Source organism: Pongo abelii, chromosome 8, assembly GCF_028885655.2.
Source record: "Pongo abelii isolate AG06213 chromosome 8, NHGRI_mPonAbe1-v2.0_pri, whole genome shotgun sequence".
Lineage (NCBI taxonomy): Eukaryota > Metazoa > Chordata > Mammalia > Primates > Hominidae > Pongo > Pongo abelii.
In genome coordinates this window covers 128,954,503-128,974,168 of record NC_071993.2, presented here as the reverse complement: position 1 = coordinate 128,974,168, position 19,666 = coordinate 128,954,503, and the positions used below count along the sequence as shown (strand labels likewise).

At 40.8% G+C, this 19,666-nt stretch overlaps 1 protein-coding gene across 22 annotated transcripts in view; it reads left to right on the top strand.

The window, feature by feature from the left end:
• ATE1 (arginyltransferase 1) overlaps positions 1 to 19,666 on the top strand; it is a 187,865-nt gene that overhangs the window by 28,304 nt on the left and 139,895 nt on the right. For 13 of the 22 annotated variants that reach the window (XM_063727088.1, XM_063727087.1, XM_054521518.2 and 10 more), the window contains 1 exon segment: positions 2,452 to 2,580. The exons of 3 other annotated variants lie outside the window; for them this stretch is intronic. In XM_063727088.1, the coding sequence (XP_063583158.1) occupies positions 2,452 to 2,580 (129 nt within the window). 22 annotated transcript variants of the gene reach the window in all.

Genomic DNA, 19,666 nt, shown 5'->3' with positions numbered 1-19,666 from the left:
TAACTGGTCAGCCTTTGAATTTTATAGCTTACTGTCATCTAAAAATATCACTTATCGCTAAAGTCCTGATAATAAAAATTAACTTTCATGCATTCTAAGCCTTAATTCAATATATGTATTATCGGACGTAGAATTTAGCTTTTTTTTTTCTTGAGACGGAGTTTCACTCTTGTTGCCTAGGCTGGGGTGCATTGGCGCCATCTGGGCTCACTGCAACCTCCGCCTCCCGAGTTCAAGCGATTCTCCTGTCTTAGCCTTCTGAGTAGCTGGGATTACAGGTGCCCACCACTACGCCTGGCTAATTTTTGGTATTTTTAGTAGAGACAGGGTTTCACCATGTCGGCCAGGCTGGTCACGAACTCCTGACCTCAGGTGATGCGCCCGCCTCGGCCTCCCAAACTGCTGGGATTATAGGTGTGAGCTACCTCGCCCAGCCATATTTTAGCTTTTATAACTCCTTGGCTACTCTGATTTGGATACGGATTTTTTGTTCTTCCAAAATTGTAAACAGAGTTGAATACACTACTTAAAATATTTTACAAGGTGTCTTTTATCTTTTGATCATAAATAGTAATGTATTCAGGGGGCCAAGCACGCTTAACATAACAGTTCTCCAGTGGTTACTTTTACTTTTTGAATGTAATGATACTCAGGATGTATAGAGATCTTTTACCACTGGGTGTCGCTCTTTCTTCACAGAATTACCTCTCACGGCACACATGTCAAGTTTCCAGTTGTTTTCGTTGCATTGCATTTGACTGTTTTACTGTTCTGTTTTGCTCATACATTTGAAGTGGCTAGTAAATAATGTTAAAGTAAATGTTAGCCATTACTGCATGCAATTACTGTTTTAAACTTACACTTATTTTACAAGGTTACTTGACCAAGATGGTGACATTGTAAGATTTGAACAAAGGAAATGTGACTTCAGAGTCATGGTTGTTAACTATGCTATGAAGTAGGAAAACTTTATGAGGTCTTTTTAACTCAAACAGTAGAGTTTTAAGTTGAGGGTTAGCAATGATGAATGAGTGTCCAAAAAATGTATTCATATTTTTAGTCTTTCTTAGAGTTACTGGTAGTTGTGTACAACTAGAAGGTATTTGTGTGTGTGTCGTGTGTGTACGAGTGCTGGAAATACTCTGCCAGTTTACAGTAGAGGCAGGCTTACATAATTCAGTTATGAAAGCTGAGGCTTAGAGTTTAGAGGGGATCCTCCTCTGTCTTCTTAATGAGTCTGTAAGTTACAAAAATAATTTTTTATTTACTAACTGGTTGGTTTTTAATAGTAAAATATTTAGGTGCTTTAATAATTGTTGAAACTTGGTTTCTTGGATGGAAGTTACTGTTAATGCATATTCCACAGAATGAATAAATGAATGAATTAGTGAACTTGTTTTTTTAACTGCTTCTGAAGGTGAGGGTGGTGAGATCATCTCCACCAAGTTCGCAGTTCAAAGCCACACTTCTGGAGTCTTACCAGGTCTATAAACGTTACCAGATGGTTATTCACAAGAACCCACCTGATACGCCAACCGAAAGCCAGGTCAGCAGGCCAAGTGTAATTTTCCTGTGCAAACAGAGCTTTCCCTTCCACTTAATATCATTTAATGAAATCTTGGTTTATTTGTGCTACATTTTATTTGTGTTCAATTTGCAGCATTTCTGCAAAGACCTAAGACTGAATTAATGGACATTCTGAAAGTGCAAATTTTACCTAGTGCCATGTTAAGTACCAGCCATGTATAATTTCAGAGTCAAAGTAACATGTAAAATTATTTAAAGTCACTATTTTAGATGCATTTATCTAAAAGATAGTAATAGAGCTCTAAATTAAAATACCTATGAGGAAAACTCAGGAAACTTTATATTTTTATGGTAGATACGTACTTTGCCTAACATGATTTTAATGCTTTATCTGTATTTGAAAGATGTATGTAGAAAGAATTGATCCCAGTTAAATTATTCTTTATTAATGCGCTACCCTTGCACAATTGAGTGGGACTAGAAAAGGAAGATAGTAGAACATTTTAATAGAAGAACTCATATGCTAATGATTTTGTAAGTTAAATGACCCAAGAAAAATCTGTAAAGGAAAAAAGCTTAAAACACTTAGTATAAGTAGAGGTGGCAAAAGTAGCGATCATCACCATGATTAACAACAATATTGACTCTAGTTTATGCAGAAAACTACAATTAGTGGAGAGAGAAAAAAAAAAGAAGAACAAATTGTTGGCTCTTATGAGTTTGAGATTTTCATAAGTTTTAGTACAGAGTTAGCACTTCAGCCTCTGCGCCCGTCCGCCTCGTCTAGGGTTTCTTTTCATGACAAATTCCAGTTCGAGCTTTGGCGTGGATTTGTGGAGATCTTACTCTAGCCTCACCTTCGGAAGCATATCATCAGTTAGAGATGTTTCAATAGCATTTGCTTGTATTTTCCTTGCTCTGAAGGTGAGGTTAGTACCTGTCTCCTTTGAGGACCCAGAGTTCAAGTCGTCTTTCAGCCAGTCCTTTTCTTTGTATGTCAAGTATCAAGTGGCCATACACCAGGATCCACCCGATGAATGTGGGAAGACTGAGGTATTGTTAACTGTTGTTTTCTGTGTTGATAAGGTTGTCTGGGAAGAAGTATAATATATGCCATTTTCTTACTTGTCAGGTGGAGCTTATGACCCTTTCAGTGTGTATTACTGAACTTCCGTGAACACTCACATGACTCATACATGTTAGCATTTTAAATCCTTAGAAAAAAGGATTGCAAATTCAGGATGCGTTCTTAGTGTTTTCTCTAGGAACCTGAATGTAGTGGTTTATAAGGTCAGTCATCCACCCTAGGTTAACAGTCATTTACTGAGTACCCATCGTGTGCCAGACTGTGTGCCACAGAACAAAAGGAGTCTCTGTCTTCAAGAAATTGATAATCAAATGGGAAAGACAGACCAATAAACAAAAATATCTTAACAACAAGTGAATTAGAAAGAAATACCTACACCTAACCTACCGAACATCATAGCTTAGCCTCGCCTGCTTTAAACATTCTCAGAACACTTATAATCTGCAGTTAAGCAGAATCATCCAACACAAAGCCTATTTTGTAATAAAATGTTGAATATCTCTTGTAATTTATTGAATACTGTACTGAAAGTGAAAAACGGAATGATTTTGCATCATTGTAAAGTTGAAAAAGCATAAGTCCAACTATTATAAGTTGGGGACCTTCTGTTAAATATAATATGATTTAACGGGCGTTTATTGAGGGTCTCTCTTTCTCAGGCTTGGGATATTGAAATGAATGAGATGGCATCGTTGTCACAGTAGAACCATGATATGTTGGAAGAAAGAGGCCAACAAATGCAGAAGAATTAGAGTTTTGATTTTTTGACTGCTTTTGTTTTTTTAATGACACAATGTGTAAGCTAAAAGGAGAGGGTTAATACGACAGGAGTTAATGCTGCATGTTCCCTGAGAAAGGGCTCACTTCCCAGATCCCCCAGAGTCTTCTGGTTAAAGTGTCATTTGCAAACCTGCAGCATCAGCAGTACCTGGAACACAGACTCTCAGTCCTATTCATTCAACATCTACTTTTTTTTTTTTTTGAGATGGAGTCTTGCTCTGTCGCCAGGCTGGAGTGCAGTGGCGCAATCTCTGCTCACTGCAACCTCCACCTCCCGGGTTTAAGCGATTCTTCTGCCTCAGCCTCCTGAGTAGCTGGGACTACAGGCGCGTGCCACCACAGCCGTCTAATTTTTATATTTTTAGTAGAGATAGGGTTTCACCATGTTGGCTAGGTTGGTCTCAATCTCTTGACCTTGTGATCCTCCTCCTTGGCCTCCCAGAGTGCTGGGATTACAGGCATGAGCCACCGTGTCCGGTCAGAATCTACATCTTAAACTGGGTTTCCAAAGGATTCAGATGCACATTTCAGTTTTGAGAAGCTATGTCCTAGGTTCCCTGTTGATCCGTGCCACTGTGGGTGATAGCATTTGCAGATAGTAAGGATTCTGCTAGGCCTAGGAAGCTTCCTTTGATATTCTCAGGGGGTCTTTTTCCTTGCTGAGCTTTCCTCCTTCCTACTGCTCTGGAGATGATGCCTTTCTACCTCTCTGCTTAGCGGGTAGGAATAGTTGGACAAAATGTTTCTGTGGCCCGGTGTATTTATTCAGGACTTCCCCAGGAGCTTCTCCTAGTAGGCTTCAGGCCTCTGGGAAGTCCCTTTATGCAGACTTAGAGCAGCACTAAAGGCATTCATAGTCTGAATTGGGGTGGTAGACAGGTATGCAATTCCAGTGCCTTTAGAATTAGCCATTGGATTAGTAGGGACAGCCAGCTTAGTGTGAAACTGGAGGTTAGAGAGGTTTTTCTGCGGGAAGTGACATTTGAGCCAAGTCTGGAAAGATGAGTAGGTGTTTGCCAGGACAAAAAGGGAGAAAGGTGTTCTGGGCAGCAGGACTAGCAAATGCAGAGGTGTGGAGGGTAAAATTGTATGCCATTTTGAGGAACTACTATTAATACTTAGTTTAGTATGGCCAGAACATAGAGCACCTGTTAGGAGGTAATAAGGGATGAGGCTTTTTTTTTTTGAGACAAAGTCTTGCTCTGTCTCCCAGGCTGGAGTGCAGTGGTGTGATCTTGGCTCACTGAGCCTCAGCTCACTGTAACCTCTGCCTCCCGGGTTCAAGCAGTTCTTCTGCCTCAGACTCCTGCGTCTCTGGGATTACAGGTGTGCGCCACCATGCCCAGCTAATTTTTGTATTTTTAGTAGAGACAGGGTTTCACCATGTTGGCCAGGCTGGTCTTGAACTCCTGACCTCAGGTGATCCACCCCCCTCGGCCTCCCAAAGTGCTGGGATTACAGGTGTGGACTACTGTTCCTGACCAAGGGATGAGGCTTTTTGGAGGTTTAGGTAGGAGCCAGATTTAAAAAAAAATAATATTTTAGAAAAACTGTAATGTACCTATCAGCAGTCTTCAACTAGCCTCAACATGCTGCCATTCTTGTTTAATCTATCTCTCCATACTTTTTTGTTGTTATTTTGCTGTACTATTTTATACCAAATCTCAGACATATCATTTTATATGTAAGTCCTTCAGTATGTATCTTAACTGACTTAAAACGTGGCATGATCAGATACGTGCCTCCTAATGTAATCCAGTAGGAAGTATAAACCACCACGTATGGAATGTTCTTGCTAAAGAAATTGACTCTGGATCTATCCAAGCTTCTACTGACCAGTTCACAGGAAATATGAGGGGTAAAGGAATATGTTAAAGTGACACGGGCACTTCTATAAGATAAATTACCTAGTTTCTTTAAATAAATTAATAAAGAAACACTTAAAAAGGGAACTCTATTCTTAGATTAAAAGTTATTAATATAGACATCAAAAAATATATAACTACAGTACCATTATTACACCCAGCAAATGTGTATTATTTAATGCTTAGTACATGTTTGATTTTTTTTTTTGGGGGGGCAGACAGAGTCTTGCTCTGTCGCCCAGGCAGGAGTGCATGGCACCATATTGGCTTACTGCAGCTTTGCCTCCCAGGTTCAAGTGATTCTCATGCCTTAGCCACCTGAGTATCTGGGCCTACAGGCATGTGCCACCACGTCTGACTAATTTTTGTATTTTTAGTAGCAACGGGATTTTGCCACATTGGCCAGGCTGGTCTCAAACTCCTGTAATCCTAAAGTGCTGGGATTACAGATGTGAGCCACTGCGCCTGGTTGATATACTACATTTTGTTTTCCACACTGGATTTTTTTTCTTTTTTTTTTTGAGCCAGAGTTTCGCTCTTGTCAACCAGGCTGGAGTGTGATGGCATGCTCTCGGCTCACTGCAACCTCCGCCTCCGAGGTTCAAGCGATTCTCCTGCTTCAGCCTCCCGAGTAGCTGGGATTACAGGCGCCCACCACCACGCCCGGCTGATTTGTTTTTTGTATTTTTAGTGGAGATGCAGTTTCGCCATGTTGGCCAGGCTGGTCTCAAACTCCTGACCTCATGCTCCACCTGCCTTGGCCTCCCGAGGTGCTAGGACTACAGACGTGAGCCACCGTGCTTAGCCTTGGGTGGTTTTTATTGTTTGACTTTTATAGAAAATTCTATTATGAACATTTCACGTTCACGTTTTTATGTGGATGTGTATTTTCTTGGGTGTATACCTACTCGTTGAAAAACTGGGTCACATGGTAACTCTGTGTTTTCCTTTTGAGGAACTGCCAGACTTGTTTTTCAGAGAGCGAAATCATTTACCATTCCCACCGGAAGTGTATGAGGGCTCCGCTTTCTCCCTCCATGTGCTCACCAATACTTGTGTCTCTTTTTTCTTAAAATTGATTTTTGTATTACTCGTAGCGCGTGTGAAGTGGTGTCTCATTATGGTTTTGATTTGCATTTCCCTTCCTGTGCTTTTTGGCCTTTTGCGTTTCTTCTTTGGAGAATTGTGTATTCTAACCCTTTGCTCATTTTATTTTTTATTTATTTATTTTTTGAGACAGAGTCTCGCTCTGTCGCCCAGGCTGGAGTGCAGTGGTACCATCTCGGCTCACTGCAAGCTCCGCCTCCCGGGTTCGCGCCCGGGTTCGCGCCATTCTCCTGCCTCAGCCTCCCAAGTAGCTAGGACTACAGGCGCCCGCCACTACGCCCGGTTAATTTTTTTGTGTTTTTAGTACAGATGGGGTTTCACCGTGTTAGCCAGGATGGTCTTGATCTCCTGACCTCGTGATCCGCCTGCCTTGGCCTCCCAAAGTGTACAGGCGTGAGCCACCGCACCCAGCACCCTTTGCTCATTTTTTAATTGAGTTGTCTTTGTTACTGAGTTGTAGGAATTCATTATATATATTCTGGGTACAAGTCTCTTATGTATGTGATTAGACTCTTTCATTCTGTGAATTATCTATATCCCTAGGAACATTTCCTGGTGAAAATCTATTTTGTCTGCTCTTAGTAGAGCCACTCCATGTTGTGATTCCTGTTTGCATGATACATCTTTTTCCTCCTTTTACCTTCAATCTGTTTGTGTCTTTGAATGTAAAGTGTGCCTCTTTTAGACACCATATAATTGACCTGGGTTTTTGGTTTTGGTTTTTTAAAGTCCAGAGGGAGAACAGTGTCCCTTTTTATTGAAGTGTTAAATCAGTTCACATTTAATGTTTTGATTGAACTAGTTGAATTTATGCCTTGCATTTTACTTCCGTTTCCGTTTCCCTGATACGTCCATGTTTTTTTTTTTCCTGTGTTCCTTTTTTTTTGAGACGGAGTTTCGCTCTTGTTGCCCAGGCTGGAGTGCAATGGCGCGATCTTGGCTCACTGCAACCTCCGCCTCCTGGGTTCAAGCGATTCTCCTGCCTCAGCCTCCCTAGTAGCTGGGATTACAGGCGTGTGCCACCACGCCCGGCTAATTTTGTATTTTTAGTCGAGACGGGGTTTCTTCATATTGGTCAGGCTGGTCTCGAACTCCTGACCTCAGGTGATCCGCCTGCCTCAGCCTCCCAAAGTGCTGGGATTACAGACATGAGCCACCGCACCCGGCCTTCCTCTGTTCCTCTTTTACTGCTTGCTTTTGCATTAAATATTTTCTAGTGTATTAAACAAATATTTTCTAGTGTAACATTTTAATTCCTTGAATGATTTTTTTCACTGTATATTTTTAAGATATCAGTGGCTGCTCTAGTATTTAAGATAGAGATCTTAATTTACACAATTGACTTCAGATTTATACGAACTTAATTCCAGAGAGATGTAAAAAATGTTACTTCTGTATCGTTTTAGTCCCACTTTCCCTTTTTTGTGCCATTATTGTTATACATATTACATGTATCCATGTTACAAATTCAATAATTATAGTTATAATTATTCCTTTATATAATTGTGTCTTTTATAAAGTTTAGAAAAGGAATAAGAACAATTAGTTATTTATAATTTCTTACATTAACCAGTTTATTTACTATTTCTGGTTCTCATTTGTTCTATGGATTCAGATTACCTTCTAGTATAGCTTTGCTCCTATCTACTTAATGAAGTTACTGTCAAATATATTAATTTTCTCTATGTTATTGTCCCAATGGTACAATTATCTACATAGCGTTTTTACAATTTTTTTTTTTTTTTTTTTTTGAGACTAAATCTCACTCTGTCGCCCAGGCCAGAGTGCAGTGGCGTTATCTCGGCTCACTGCAACCTCTGCCTCCTGGGTTTAAGCAATTCTCCTGCCTCAGCCTCCCGAGTAGCTGGGACTACGTGTGTGTGCCACCACTTCTGGCTAATTTTTTGTATTTTTAGTAGAGATGAGGTTTCACTATGTTAGCCAGGATGGTCTCGATCTCCTGACTTCGTGATCTGTCTGCCTCAGCTTCCGAAATTGCTGGGATTACAGGTTTAAGCCACCGCGCCCGGCCTACAATTGCTTTTTAAGTCAGTGAAGAGAAGAAAGGAGAGTATGTATTTATTTATGAGAAGCCTCTGATGTCACTCCCTAGAGGGCTCAGCCTGGGGCATATGCACAGTCACCCTGGATGTCAGTGGTCTTCATAGTGTTCTTTTTGTCTCTTCCTGATCTTTTTAAAATGTTTACCACTGAGGCTGGGCGCGATGGCTCATGCCAGTAATCCCATCACTTTGGGAGGCTGAGGCAGGTAGATCACCTGAGGTCAGGAGTTCGAGACCAGCTTGGCCAACATGGTGAAACCCTCTGGAGGGTCCTACTACTAAAAATACAAAAATTAGCTGGGCGTGGTGGAGGGCACCTGCAATCCAGCTACTCAGGAGGCTGAGGCAGGAGAATTACTCCAACCTGGGAGGCAGAGGTTGCAGTGAGCCGAGATGGCACCATTGCACTCCAGCCTGGGCGAGGGCGACAAGAGGGAGACTGTGTCAAAAAAAAAAAAAAAAAAAAGATGTTTGTCACCGTTTGTGTCCCACCCAAACTTCCCCACATCTCTTTTCCAAATAAAGAGCACTGAGGAACCCCCTTTCCCTAACCCCTCCTCCCTTCTCCCCCACATCTTTTTGCCACTCTTGTGTTTTCTTTGAATGACACCTCTGGTCCAGGTAAGATAATCAATTTGGGGCTCATTAACAGGGATTAACCTGCCAGTTGCCCTAGTGATAGTTCTGTTAAGGAGATGGTCACTGCTGCAGATGAGATTCTTCACCGGTCGTGTTTTCATCCTAGAAATTCTTCCTCTACTTGGCAAACCCTTGGCTTACAGATAGAGAGTGCACTATCTGTGGGGCTGACTGCTGAGAGAAACCGATTGGGATGTGCTACTTGGCTTCCCAGTCTTGAAGCATGGTGTTTTATATTGAAAGAAGTTCAATATACTTCTTTCTGTGGGGAAAAGCAAGAGAGATCAGATTGTTAATATGTCTGTATAGAAAGAAGTAGACATAAGAGACTCCATTTTGTACTAAGAAAAACTCTTCTGCCTTGAGATGCTGTTAATCTGTGACCTTACCCCCAACCCCGTGCTCTCTAAAACATGTGCTGTGTCAAACTCAGGGTTAAATGGATTAAGGGTTGTGCAAGATGTGCTTTGTTAAACAAATGCTTGAAGGCAGCATGCTCCTTAAGAGTCATCACCACTCCCTAATCTCAAGTACCCAGGGACACAAAAACTGCGGAAGTCCGCAGGGACCTGTGCCTAGGAAAGCCAGGTATTGTCCAAGGTTTCTCCCCATGTGATAGTCTGAAATATGGCCTCGTGGGAAGGGAAAGACCTGACCGTCCCCCAGCCCGACACCCGTAAAGGGTCTGTGCTGAGGAGGATTAGTGTAAGAGGAAGGCATGCCTCTTGCAGTTGAGACAAGAGGAAGGCATCTGTCTCCTGCCCGTCCCTGGGCAATGGAATGTCTCGGTATAAAACCCGATTGTACGTTCCATCTACTGAGATAGGGAAAAACCACCTTAGGGCTGGAGGTGAGACATGCGGGCAGCAATACTGCTTAACAAAGCATTGAGATGTTTATGTCTATGCATATCTAAAGCACAGCACTTGATTCTTTACCTTGTCTATGATGCAAAGACCTTTGTTCACGTGTTTGTCTGCTGACCCTCTCCCCACTATTGTCTTGTGACCATGACACATCCCCCTCTCTGAGAAACACCGACAAATAATCAATACATACTAAGGGAACTCAGAAGCCAGGGGGATCCTCCATATGCTGAACGCTGGTCCCCTGGGTCCCCTTATTTCTTTCTCTATACTTTGTCTCTGTGTCTTTTTCTTTTCCAAGTCTCTCGTTCCACCTAACGAGAAACACCCACAGGTGTGGAGGGGCGACCCACCCCTTCACTTTCAAATGGAGTTCAAATGTACTTTCCCCTTGTACATGACTACAGTTTTCTACGTCAGGACATGGCCAGTGTTCGTTCCTTCTCTTTCTGCTCTAATGCAGAAGGAGAAGCCAAAAAAGTTCTTTGAGAAGTTTGTGTTCTACTGACTTGCTTTAAGGAACTCTGTACAGTATCACACTGTGGTATAGTTTTGTTAACATAAGAGGGGAAACTAATTCTGTTCAAGAAAATACATTTTTTGCTTTTTTCGTTGGAAAACATTTAAAGTAAAAAACAGTTAATATGCCTATTTGAAGATTTCAGGTAACCAACCACATCAGTGCATAAAATCCATTTTGACTCTGTAAAATAATCATTTAAATACTGTGAAAAATAGGTTATTTTTTGAGAAATTTGATGAAAAGATAAATATAGATTGCCTGGCTATTCTGAGCAATTCTTTTCAGTAACCTTAATACAGACGTTATTAAGAAATAATTTTTAGGCAGCTAGAAAGGGTAAAAGTTCTCCATGAAATTTTCCTTTAATAAAAAGCAGCCCTAAACCATTTCTTCTCTAACAGAAAGCACCCTGAGGAGTCAGGCATAGATATGCAAACTAGAAGCTTTTATATGTAAATGCAGGCAGCTGTACCTGGAAGCCAGGTACATTCAATATGGCCTCTCCTGCCCTCTTTTCCCTGTCGCCACCATGTGCCGGCATCCTGATAACCTCCATGTAAAATCACGTGTTCAGGTGTCATGGCCACCACCTGGTGGAGGCCACATTTGCATAATAAAAGACTAGGGTGGGAGGGTCAGTCTTTTTGAGGGCTATATAAATGGCATACCCGATCAACCCAATCCCCTGAGCCCCATGTAAATCAGTTACCACCTCCTCAATCCTCTGCACAAAACCGATTGCCTTCTGCCACAAACTGGAGACCCTTTTTGGGCAACCCACTTTCTCAGCTTGCGGAAGCCTTTTCTCTCTTTCTTCTTTGTCTGCCAAACTTTCTGCTCCTAAGCCCTGTCTTCGTGTGTCCGTGTCCTGAATTCTTTCTCGACCGTGCCAAAGAACCAGGGTATATACCTCAGACAGTGGAGCCGTTTCAACATCTTTAGAAAAGTAGCACATAATCGCAAATAGTGAAATAATATAGGACTTTGTAAATTAATCCAGTACGTGTGTTTCTGTGACTTTTCAGTCATTCAGGTAGATACCAGATTTTCAGAAAGTAATGTAATATAAATTGGAGTAATTTGCGACCTGTCTCGTTTATAATACAGTATAAGGCTAACTTTTAAGAATCTTTATTTTTCAGGATACCAGTAATTCTATGTGATAGAAACATGAGATTTTAGCTGAAATTTTATTGATGTTATTCTGTAGAAAATACTGTTGTCTAATAATATGTGCCATTGGTTTCCTAGAATAATTAGAGTTGACCTCTCATCTCTTCTTTACTCTCTCAAAAACAGGCTAGTCATAAACCCAGTAATCTCATCACACTTCTGCATTCACTGACTAATTGTTTCCCAAATTTTATTATCAACATTATCAGACATAAAGGAAAATTGAAAGAATGGTTTTCTGATTATACTGATGACCTGTACACCCCTCACCTAGTTTCAACAGTTGTTAGTTTTCCTTTGCTTTATCTTTTTTGGTGTATGAGTCATTTTAACATCCATTATATATCATGACATTTTACTCCTAAATTCTTTAGCGTACATGTTCAAAAAATGAGATGTGCTTCTACAAGACACGGTATAATTATAACGCATGAGAAACTTAATGATAATTTGTGAACTATCATCTAGTATTTAGTGCTTATTTTACATTTTCCCATCTTAAAAGATTTAGTGTTTAATCAAAGTGTATTACATTTTGTGATATCATTTTAAATTCTTTTATTCTAGGACAGCTTCTTAATTTTTTTCTATAATATTGACCTCTTTTCCTTAACTTTCTACTTTGAAACTTTTGGAGTTTTTGAACAGAAAAGTTGAAAGAATGTAATGAACACCCAGACTCCATTCACCAATGTTGACAAGTTGTTAACAACTTTGTCAGGTTTGCTTTATCTTTCTCTCTTGAACCATCTGAAAGTTGTGCATGTTATGACATTTTGCCTGGATATGCTAAGCATGCATCTCCTAAGAATAAGTATATTCTCTTATATAACCACAATATTTACTCTTTAAAAACTGTAGAAATTCTGTAACATCACAGTCCATATTCAGATGTTCCAGGTATACCAAAAATACGTTTAATTTTTTTTCTTTTAAGAGACAAGGTCTTGCTCGGTCACCCAGGCTGGAGTACAGTAGCATGGTCATAGCTCACTGCAGCCTTAAACTTTTGGGCTGAAGTGATCCTTCTGCCTCAGTCTCCCTTCTGAGTAGCTAGGACTACAGGAGTGGACCACCATGCCAGGCTAATTTTTAATTTTTTTTTTTTTTTTTGTAGAGGTAGAGTCTTGCTATATTGCTCAGGCTGGTCTTGAACTCCTGGCCTCAAGCAATTTTTCTGCCTCGGCCTCTCAAAGTGTTGGAATTACAGTCATGAGCTATTGTGCCTGGCCCCAAAATAGAAAATAGCTTTTATAGATGAATGAAAATAGGATCCAGTCACGGTTCACACATTTTACATGAACTGTATTGTGTTTATGTTATGTTTATGACTATTATGTTTCTGTAATCTTTTTTGATTTTTTCATTTAATGACTTTGACATTTAACCCAATTATCTTTAGAATGTTCTGTATCACAGTTTGGTTTTTGTTGTTGTCTAATAATCAGATTCTTAAGTGTTCTTAAAAGTTTAATGTTTTTAGGTGTAGGTGATGTGTACTTTAAAAAAAGTTTTTTATTGAAGTATAATGTGTATACAGAAAAGTATGCGTAAGTGTTCAGATAGATGAAGTTTCACAAATTGAACTCACTCTTAGATTAAGAAATTGCTACTCGGGAGGCTAAAGCGGGAAAATCGCTTGAACCCAGGACGCAGAGGTTGCCGTGCGCTGAGATGATGCCACTGAACTCCAGACTGGGTACAGAATAAGACTCTGTCTCAAAAAAAAAAAAAAAAAAAGAAATTGATTACTACTAACTCCTCAGAAGCCCCTGCTTGTTCTTTTCCATCACTACTGGTATTTTCTTGACTTGTAAAACTACAGATTATTTGTGCTTGTTTTATACTTAATGTAAGTAGAATCCTACTCTTTTGAGTGTGGTTTCATTTGCCCAACATTATGGTAGTGTGAGTTATCTATTTTATTTTGCCTGTTGTAGTAGACTGTTAACTCTCATTGCTGTATAGTGTTTTATGTATGAGTATCCAGAATTTATCCCTTTCTACTGTTGGTGGGAATTTTAGTAGTTCCTGGTATGAGGCTACCGTGAAAAGTGCTGCATATGTACATGCTTATACATATCTTTTGGTAAACATATGGACACATTTCTATTTGATGTATGCCAAATAGAAATGCTGTGTCATAGGGTGTGCAGATGTTCAGCTTTTTTCATATTGTCAGTTTCCTCTAGGGCTTGTGCCAGTCTTAACTGTTTTACTGTATCATATCAAGCAGCATGTAATGTCGGTTGTCCTTCATTTGTGATGGGAACATTTAAGTCTATTGTCACTTGGTTTGCTCACTTGGTTGAATAACAGCCATCAGCTCTTCTTTATTATTATTGTTATTATTCATTTATTTTTTGAGACGGAGTCTTGCTGTGTTGCCCAGGCTGGAGTACAGTGGCGTGATTTCGGCTCACTGCAAGCTCCGCCTCCTGGGTTCATGCCATTCTCCTGTCTCAGCCTCCCGAGTAGCTGGGACTACAGGCGCCCGCCACCACGCCTGGCTAAGTTTTTGTATTTTTAGAGGAGACAGGGTTTCACCGTGTTAACCAGGATGGTCTCGATCTTCTGACCTTGGGATCTGCCCACCTTGGCCTCCCAAAGTGCTGGGATTACAGGCGTGAGCCACTGCACCCAGCCTCTTTATTATTCTTATATTTTTTTCTTTGTAATTAGATCTTCTCATTTTAAAGGCATGTTATACCCTTACTATGATAATATTTCTGAGGCAGGAGGAATAACCTCTTTCCCAATAACCTGTTGTCCATTTGTTTTAGCATCCTTTGATGATCCTTGTCTGAAGTAGTTATTATGGAGATGTGGGAGAGGTAGCAAAATGGTGATTTGTCTAATTGTATTATTGTTTCTACACTTATTAGCTGAAATTCTGTTTCTCTGTAAAGAAGAGATTTCTCTCTGTATTCACAACTCCCTAGCTCTCACCATCTTTTTTCCTTTTGATAGCATTGTAGGCTCATGGCCTTATATGAAGTGCTATAATCCATTGCCATCTGTTTTATTTTTTATTCTTCTTCTTATCATTTTTTGAGACAGAGTCCTGCTCTGTTGCCCAGGCTGGAGTGCAAGTGGCGTGATCATAGCTCACTGTAACCTCAAACTCTTGGACGCAAGCAGTCTTCCCACCTCAGCCTCCTAAGTAGCTAGGACTACAGGTGCACAGCACCACATCTAGCTAAGTTTTAAATTTTTTTTGTCTTGGGGCGACTTGCTGTGTTGTCCAGGCTGGTCACCTGGCATCACATGATCCTCCTGCCTCAACCTGCTAAAGTACTGGGATTATAGGTGTGAGCCATTGTGCCCAGCCTATAATGTTTTTTAAATTAGTTCAGGGAACTTCCTATGAGAGATGGAAATAGGAGGCGATATCTACTTCTGAGGGATGCTTATTTTGAGGATAGTTATCTTATATTCAGGTGTGTGTGTATTCACTTGTTTAGACGATGAATGTGGAAAGGAAAGGTGGTGATGAGTCCATTCTGACCCCATGGAGACTTGAAAGGAGACGTGGAACCTGCGCCACTGTCTCACTCCGCCACCAGGTGGTGGTATAGATCGAGAACCCTTTGCTCTTTCATCCTGTCTCAGCTCTCTCTGCAAGTTGTGTGTTCACAGCCCAAGAAGTATGAACAAAGGCTTCTTTTTCTTTCATTTATTGTAATTTTCATTGAGGCATTAAAAGGATAATTACAAGTGATTCTTTGCTTGTTAAAGGTTTTAAATATTTTCTGGACTTTAATCTCGAGAAGTTTTCATCTTTATTTTTTTTCCTCTTAATGGTTTACATTTTTGTATATGAAAGTAATAACTTATATTTAGAAAATTGTTCAGTGTATTAGAGAATTGACATTCTCCAATTATGCAAAGACCAGACAATCATATATAGGCACACAAAGTAAGTTCTCACTTAATGTCATTAATAGTTCTTGGAAACTGTGGTCGTAGGTGAAATGACATACAAGGAAACCGATTTTACCCTAGGCTAATTGATATAAACAAGAGTTAAGTTCCTACAGCATATTTCTGGTCACAAAACATCACCAGACTAATAAATAAAAACCAAAGCACTTCTAATATTAAACATTGAAATAAATATGAGCTATACATACATTTAAGAAAGATTAATAAAAATAAGTAAGATATTATTAACCCAGTGATTTCAGTTCAGGTGGCAGGGAGCTGCAGCCTATTCTGGAAGCTCAGGGTGCAGGTTGGACACTCACCCTGGACAGGAGTCTGTTCCACCACAGGGCATATTCACGCACACACCCACACTCACACTGGGACCATGTATACTTACCAGTGAACCTAACGTGCACACGTGTGAGATGTGGGAGGAAACTGGAAGACCCAGAGCAAACCCACACAGACGTGGGGGGAATTGCAAGCTCCACACAGACAGTAGCCCTGGCCAGGAGATGGGGTTTTTTTTTAATCATCAATTTATTTTTGTGTTTTGTTTTTTATTTTTTGTAGAAGCAGGATCTTGCTATGTTGCCCAAGCTGGTCTCATACTCATTGAAGTTATAACGAAATGATGTTGAGCAAAGCAGTGCCACCTGAGAACCTGCTGGTGCTACAGGTTGAGTATCACTTATGTGAAGATCTGAAATCCAAAAATGCTGCAAGATTAGAAACTTACTGAGTGCCAACATGACAATCAAAGGAAATGCCCATTGGAGCTTTCAGATTTCAGATTTTTGGATTAGGGATACTTAACCTGTATTTTATAAATATTTAACTCGCATATAATTAACAGAATTAGAATGATAGTAAGATCTGAACATTTTGAAACTTTTTAATATTTATTTAATATTTATTTATTTATTTAGAGAGAGCCTTTCCCTCTGTTGCCAAGGCTAAAGCTCAGTGACACAATCTCGGTTCACTGCAACAACCACCTCCCAGGTTCAAGCAATTCCTGTGCTTCAGCCTCCCAAGTAGCTAGGACTACAGGCGTAGCATGACTCCAAGCCCGGCTAATTTTTGTATTTTTAGTAGGGACAGGGTTTCACCATGTTGGCCAACCTGGTCAGGAACTCTGGACTCAAGTGATCTGCCTGCCTGCCTCGGCCCTCCAAAATGCTGGGATTCCAGGTGTGAGCCCCTGCGCCCGGCCACAATTGAAATGCTTTAGGCATTTTTTTTTTTTTTTTTTTTTTTTGAGACGGAGTCTTGCTGTCACCCTGGCTGGAGTGCAGTGGCTCACCACAAGCTCTGCCTCCCAGGTTCATGCTATTCTCCTGTCTCAGCCTCCCGAGTAGCTGGGACTACAAGTGCCCACCACCATGCCTGGCTAATTTTTTGTATTTTTTAGTAGAGACGGAGTTTCACCATGTTAGCCAGGATGGTCTCGATCTCCTGACCTTGTGATCTGCCCGCCTCAGCCTCCCAAAGTGCTGGGATTACAAGCGTGAGCCACTGCGCCCGGCCTCTTTTTTTTTTTCACCGCGCCCAGCCTCTTTTGAGACGGAGTCTCGCTCTGTTGCCCAGGCTGGAATGTAATGGCACGATCTTGGCTCACGGCAACCTCCATCTCCCGGGTTCAAGCAATTCTCGTGCCTCAGTCTCCCGAGTAACTGGGATTACAGGCGCGTGCCACCACACCTAGCTGATTTTTGTATTTTTAGTAGAGATAGGATTTCACCATGTTGGCCAGGCTGGTCTTAAACTCCGGATCTCAGGTGATCCACCTGCCTCGGCCTCCCAAAGTGCTGGGATTACAGGCATGAGCCACTGTGCCTGACCTAAAGCACATTTTTTAAAGCCAGGCTAACTTACTTGAATAAAGTAGAGAGCTTAGGCAATTATTTGTATAATTCAATTAAGGAAGTCAGTTTCTTTAAGCAACTCCTAAGTCAGGGCACACTTGTGTATTGTAGTCTGTGTCAAGGTCTGTGACAAGACATTTATTACTAATAGTAGTTAAATGGCCAAAGCTTTTCAATCATTTGCTACTGGAGAGAGAGACTGTTATATCTCAAGCATGTTCCTCCATCCAAAGGGGTGGAGTCAAAACTAACACTGGGAACATTCATCTTTCTTTCCTTCTGTTTCTTCTCTCCCTTCCACTCTTTTCCCTTCCTCCCTCTTTTTCATTGTTTGACACAGGCTCTTGCTCTGTCACCTAGGCTGGAGTGCAGTGTCGTCATCATAGCTCACAGCAGCCTTGAACTCCAGGGTTCAAGTAGTCTCTCCTGCCTTGGTCCCCTGAGTAGCTGGCACTACAGGCATACGCCACCACACCTGGCCTTTTTTTTGAGAGGAGACCTTGCTATGTTGCCCAGCCTGGTCTTGAACTCCTGGCCTCAAATGATCCTCCCAAAGTGCTGGGATTACAGGCATGAGCTACTGTGCCAAGCCAACATTTAACTCAAAGTTCCTTTCGGTCAGTAACTTCCTAAAACTTGTCTCAGATCACAAAATCATACCATCATACAACATTGGAGGTGAAAGGATTTTAGGATTATATAGATGAATGTCTCATGTTTAAAGAATTAATTAATTTGCCTAAGGTAACATGAGTAGTTAGTGGCAGAGCAATGTCCTGAAATTGCAGTGCTTTTTTTTTTTTTTTTTTGAGACTAGGTTTCACTGTGTCACTCAGACTGGAGTGTAGTGGCGCCATCTCGGCTCACTGCAACCTCCGCCTCCCAGGCTCAAGCAATTCTTCTGCCTTAGACTCCCCAGTAGCTGGGATTACAGGTGCTCGCCACTACCGCCTGGCTAATTTTTGTATTTTTGGTAGAGATGGGGTTTCACCATGTTGGCCAGGATGGTCTCCAACTCCTGACCTCAAGTGATCCACCCGCCTTGGCCTCCCAAAGTGCTGGGATTCCAGTAGTGAACCACCGCGCCCCAGTCTGCAGTGCTTTTTATACTAGACATGATGTTGCCATTTGAAACAGTTAAAGTGGGCCTCAGTAAAATATGGAGTGACTGACATCAGTGAGTCAAGTGTTCATTGTAAGCAAATTTTCCAGGCATTGGAAACGTTTTTATTGCTGAGATATTATGTACTCTAATAATTTAAAATGACAACGTTCCCAAAATGTCTTGTGTTCTTCCTCACCTTCTCAAACAGAAGGCTGAGCAGGACTTGCCTGTTGATAATGGCTGTCGTATTTTCCTAGGAATATTCTGCTCTTGTTGTATTTCAGTGTGCCATGGGCTACTGCTTTTATCTCTAAAGTTACTCTGTTGTCCCCTTTATCCTTTCTCTTTCTTGCTGGCAATTCTTGTGTTAGTTTGTTTAGTATTAGCATTTGTTCCCTTTCTAATTTGTAATTTCTTAATATGTTCGTTAAAATATGGAGCACCTACTAAGTACTGTCGAGGCATTTGGTAACTGTTTAATCAGTGAGTAAATCAGATAAAGATCTCTTGCTCTCGTGGAGCTTGCATTCTGGGGGTGTGGTTGGGGGAGAATAGTCAGAGATAGTCATTAAACAATAAGCATAATACATCAGTAAATTATATAGAAGGTTAGCAGGGGGTGTTGTGGGAAAAATAGAGCAAGTATAAAGGAGGGTTGGAAGTATTGATTATTGGCTTGGAAACTAGATCACCAAGTTTATTGTTAGTAAAGTTACAGTCAAGAGGAAAGTGGGAAAAGGAGCTTGCAGGACTCTTCTGTAAGTTGGGAATATAAACATTAGGAAGTGCCTTTTTGAGTCCTCATTTTCACCTTTATTGTTTTTTTCTGGGGTTTTGTCTTTGATTTCAATGTCTGAGGTTCTGGAGTAGCTTGATAATTGACCTCTGCTTAAGGTTTAGCTTTATATAACAATAATTATTACAATTAATTTGAACATACTTACATTGTTTTCTGAAAGTTGAAGATTAAGACCATGAATGGGATGTTAGCTGTCAAATGGAATGCTTGGCATGAAATGAATGCTGATTCTTGATTAACCTCCTGCCTGAGAACAAATGTGCCCAGTGCCTCTTTGGATTGAATGGTGTGAAGGTGATATCAATACTGCCAAACAGTGCTTGCTGTGTTTACAGTT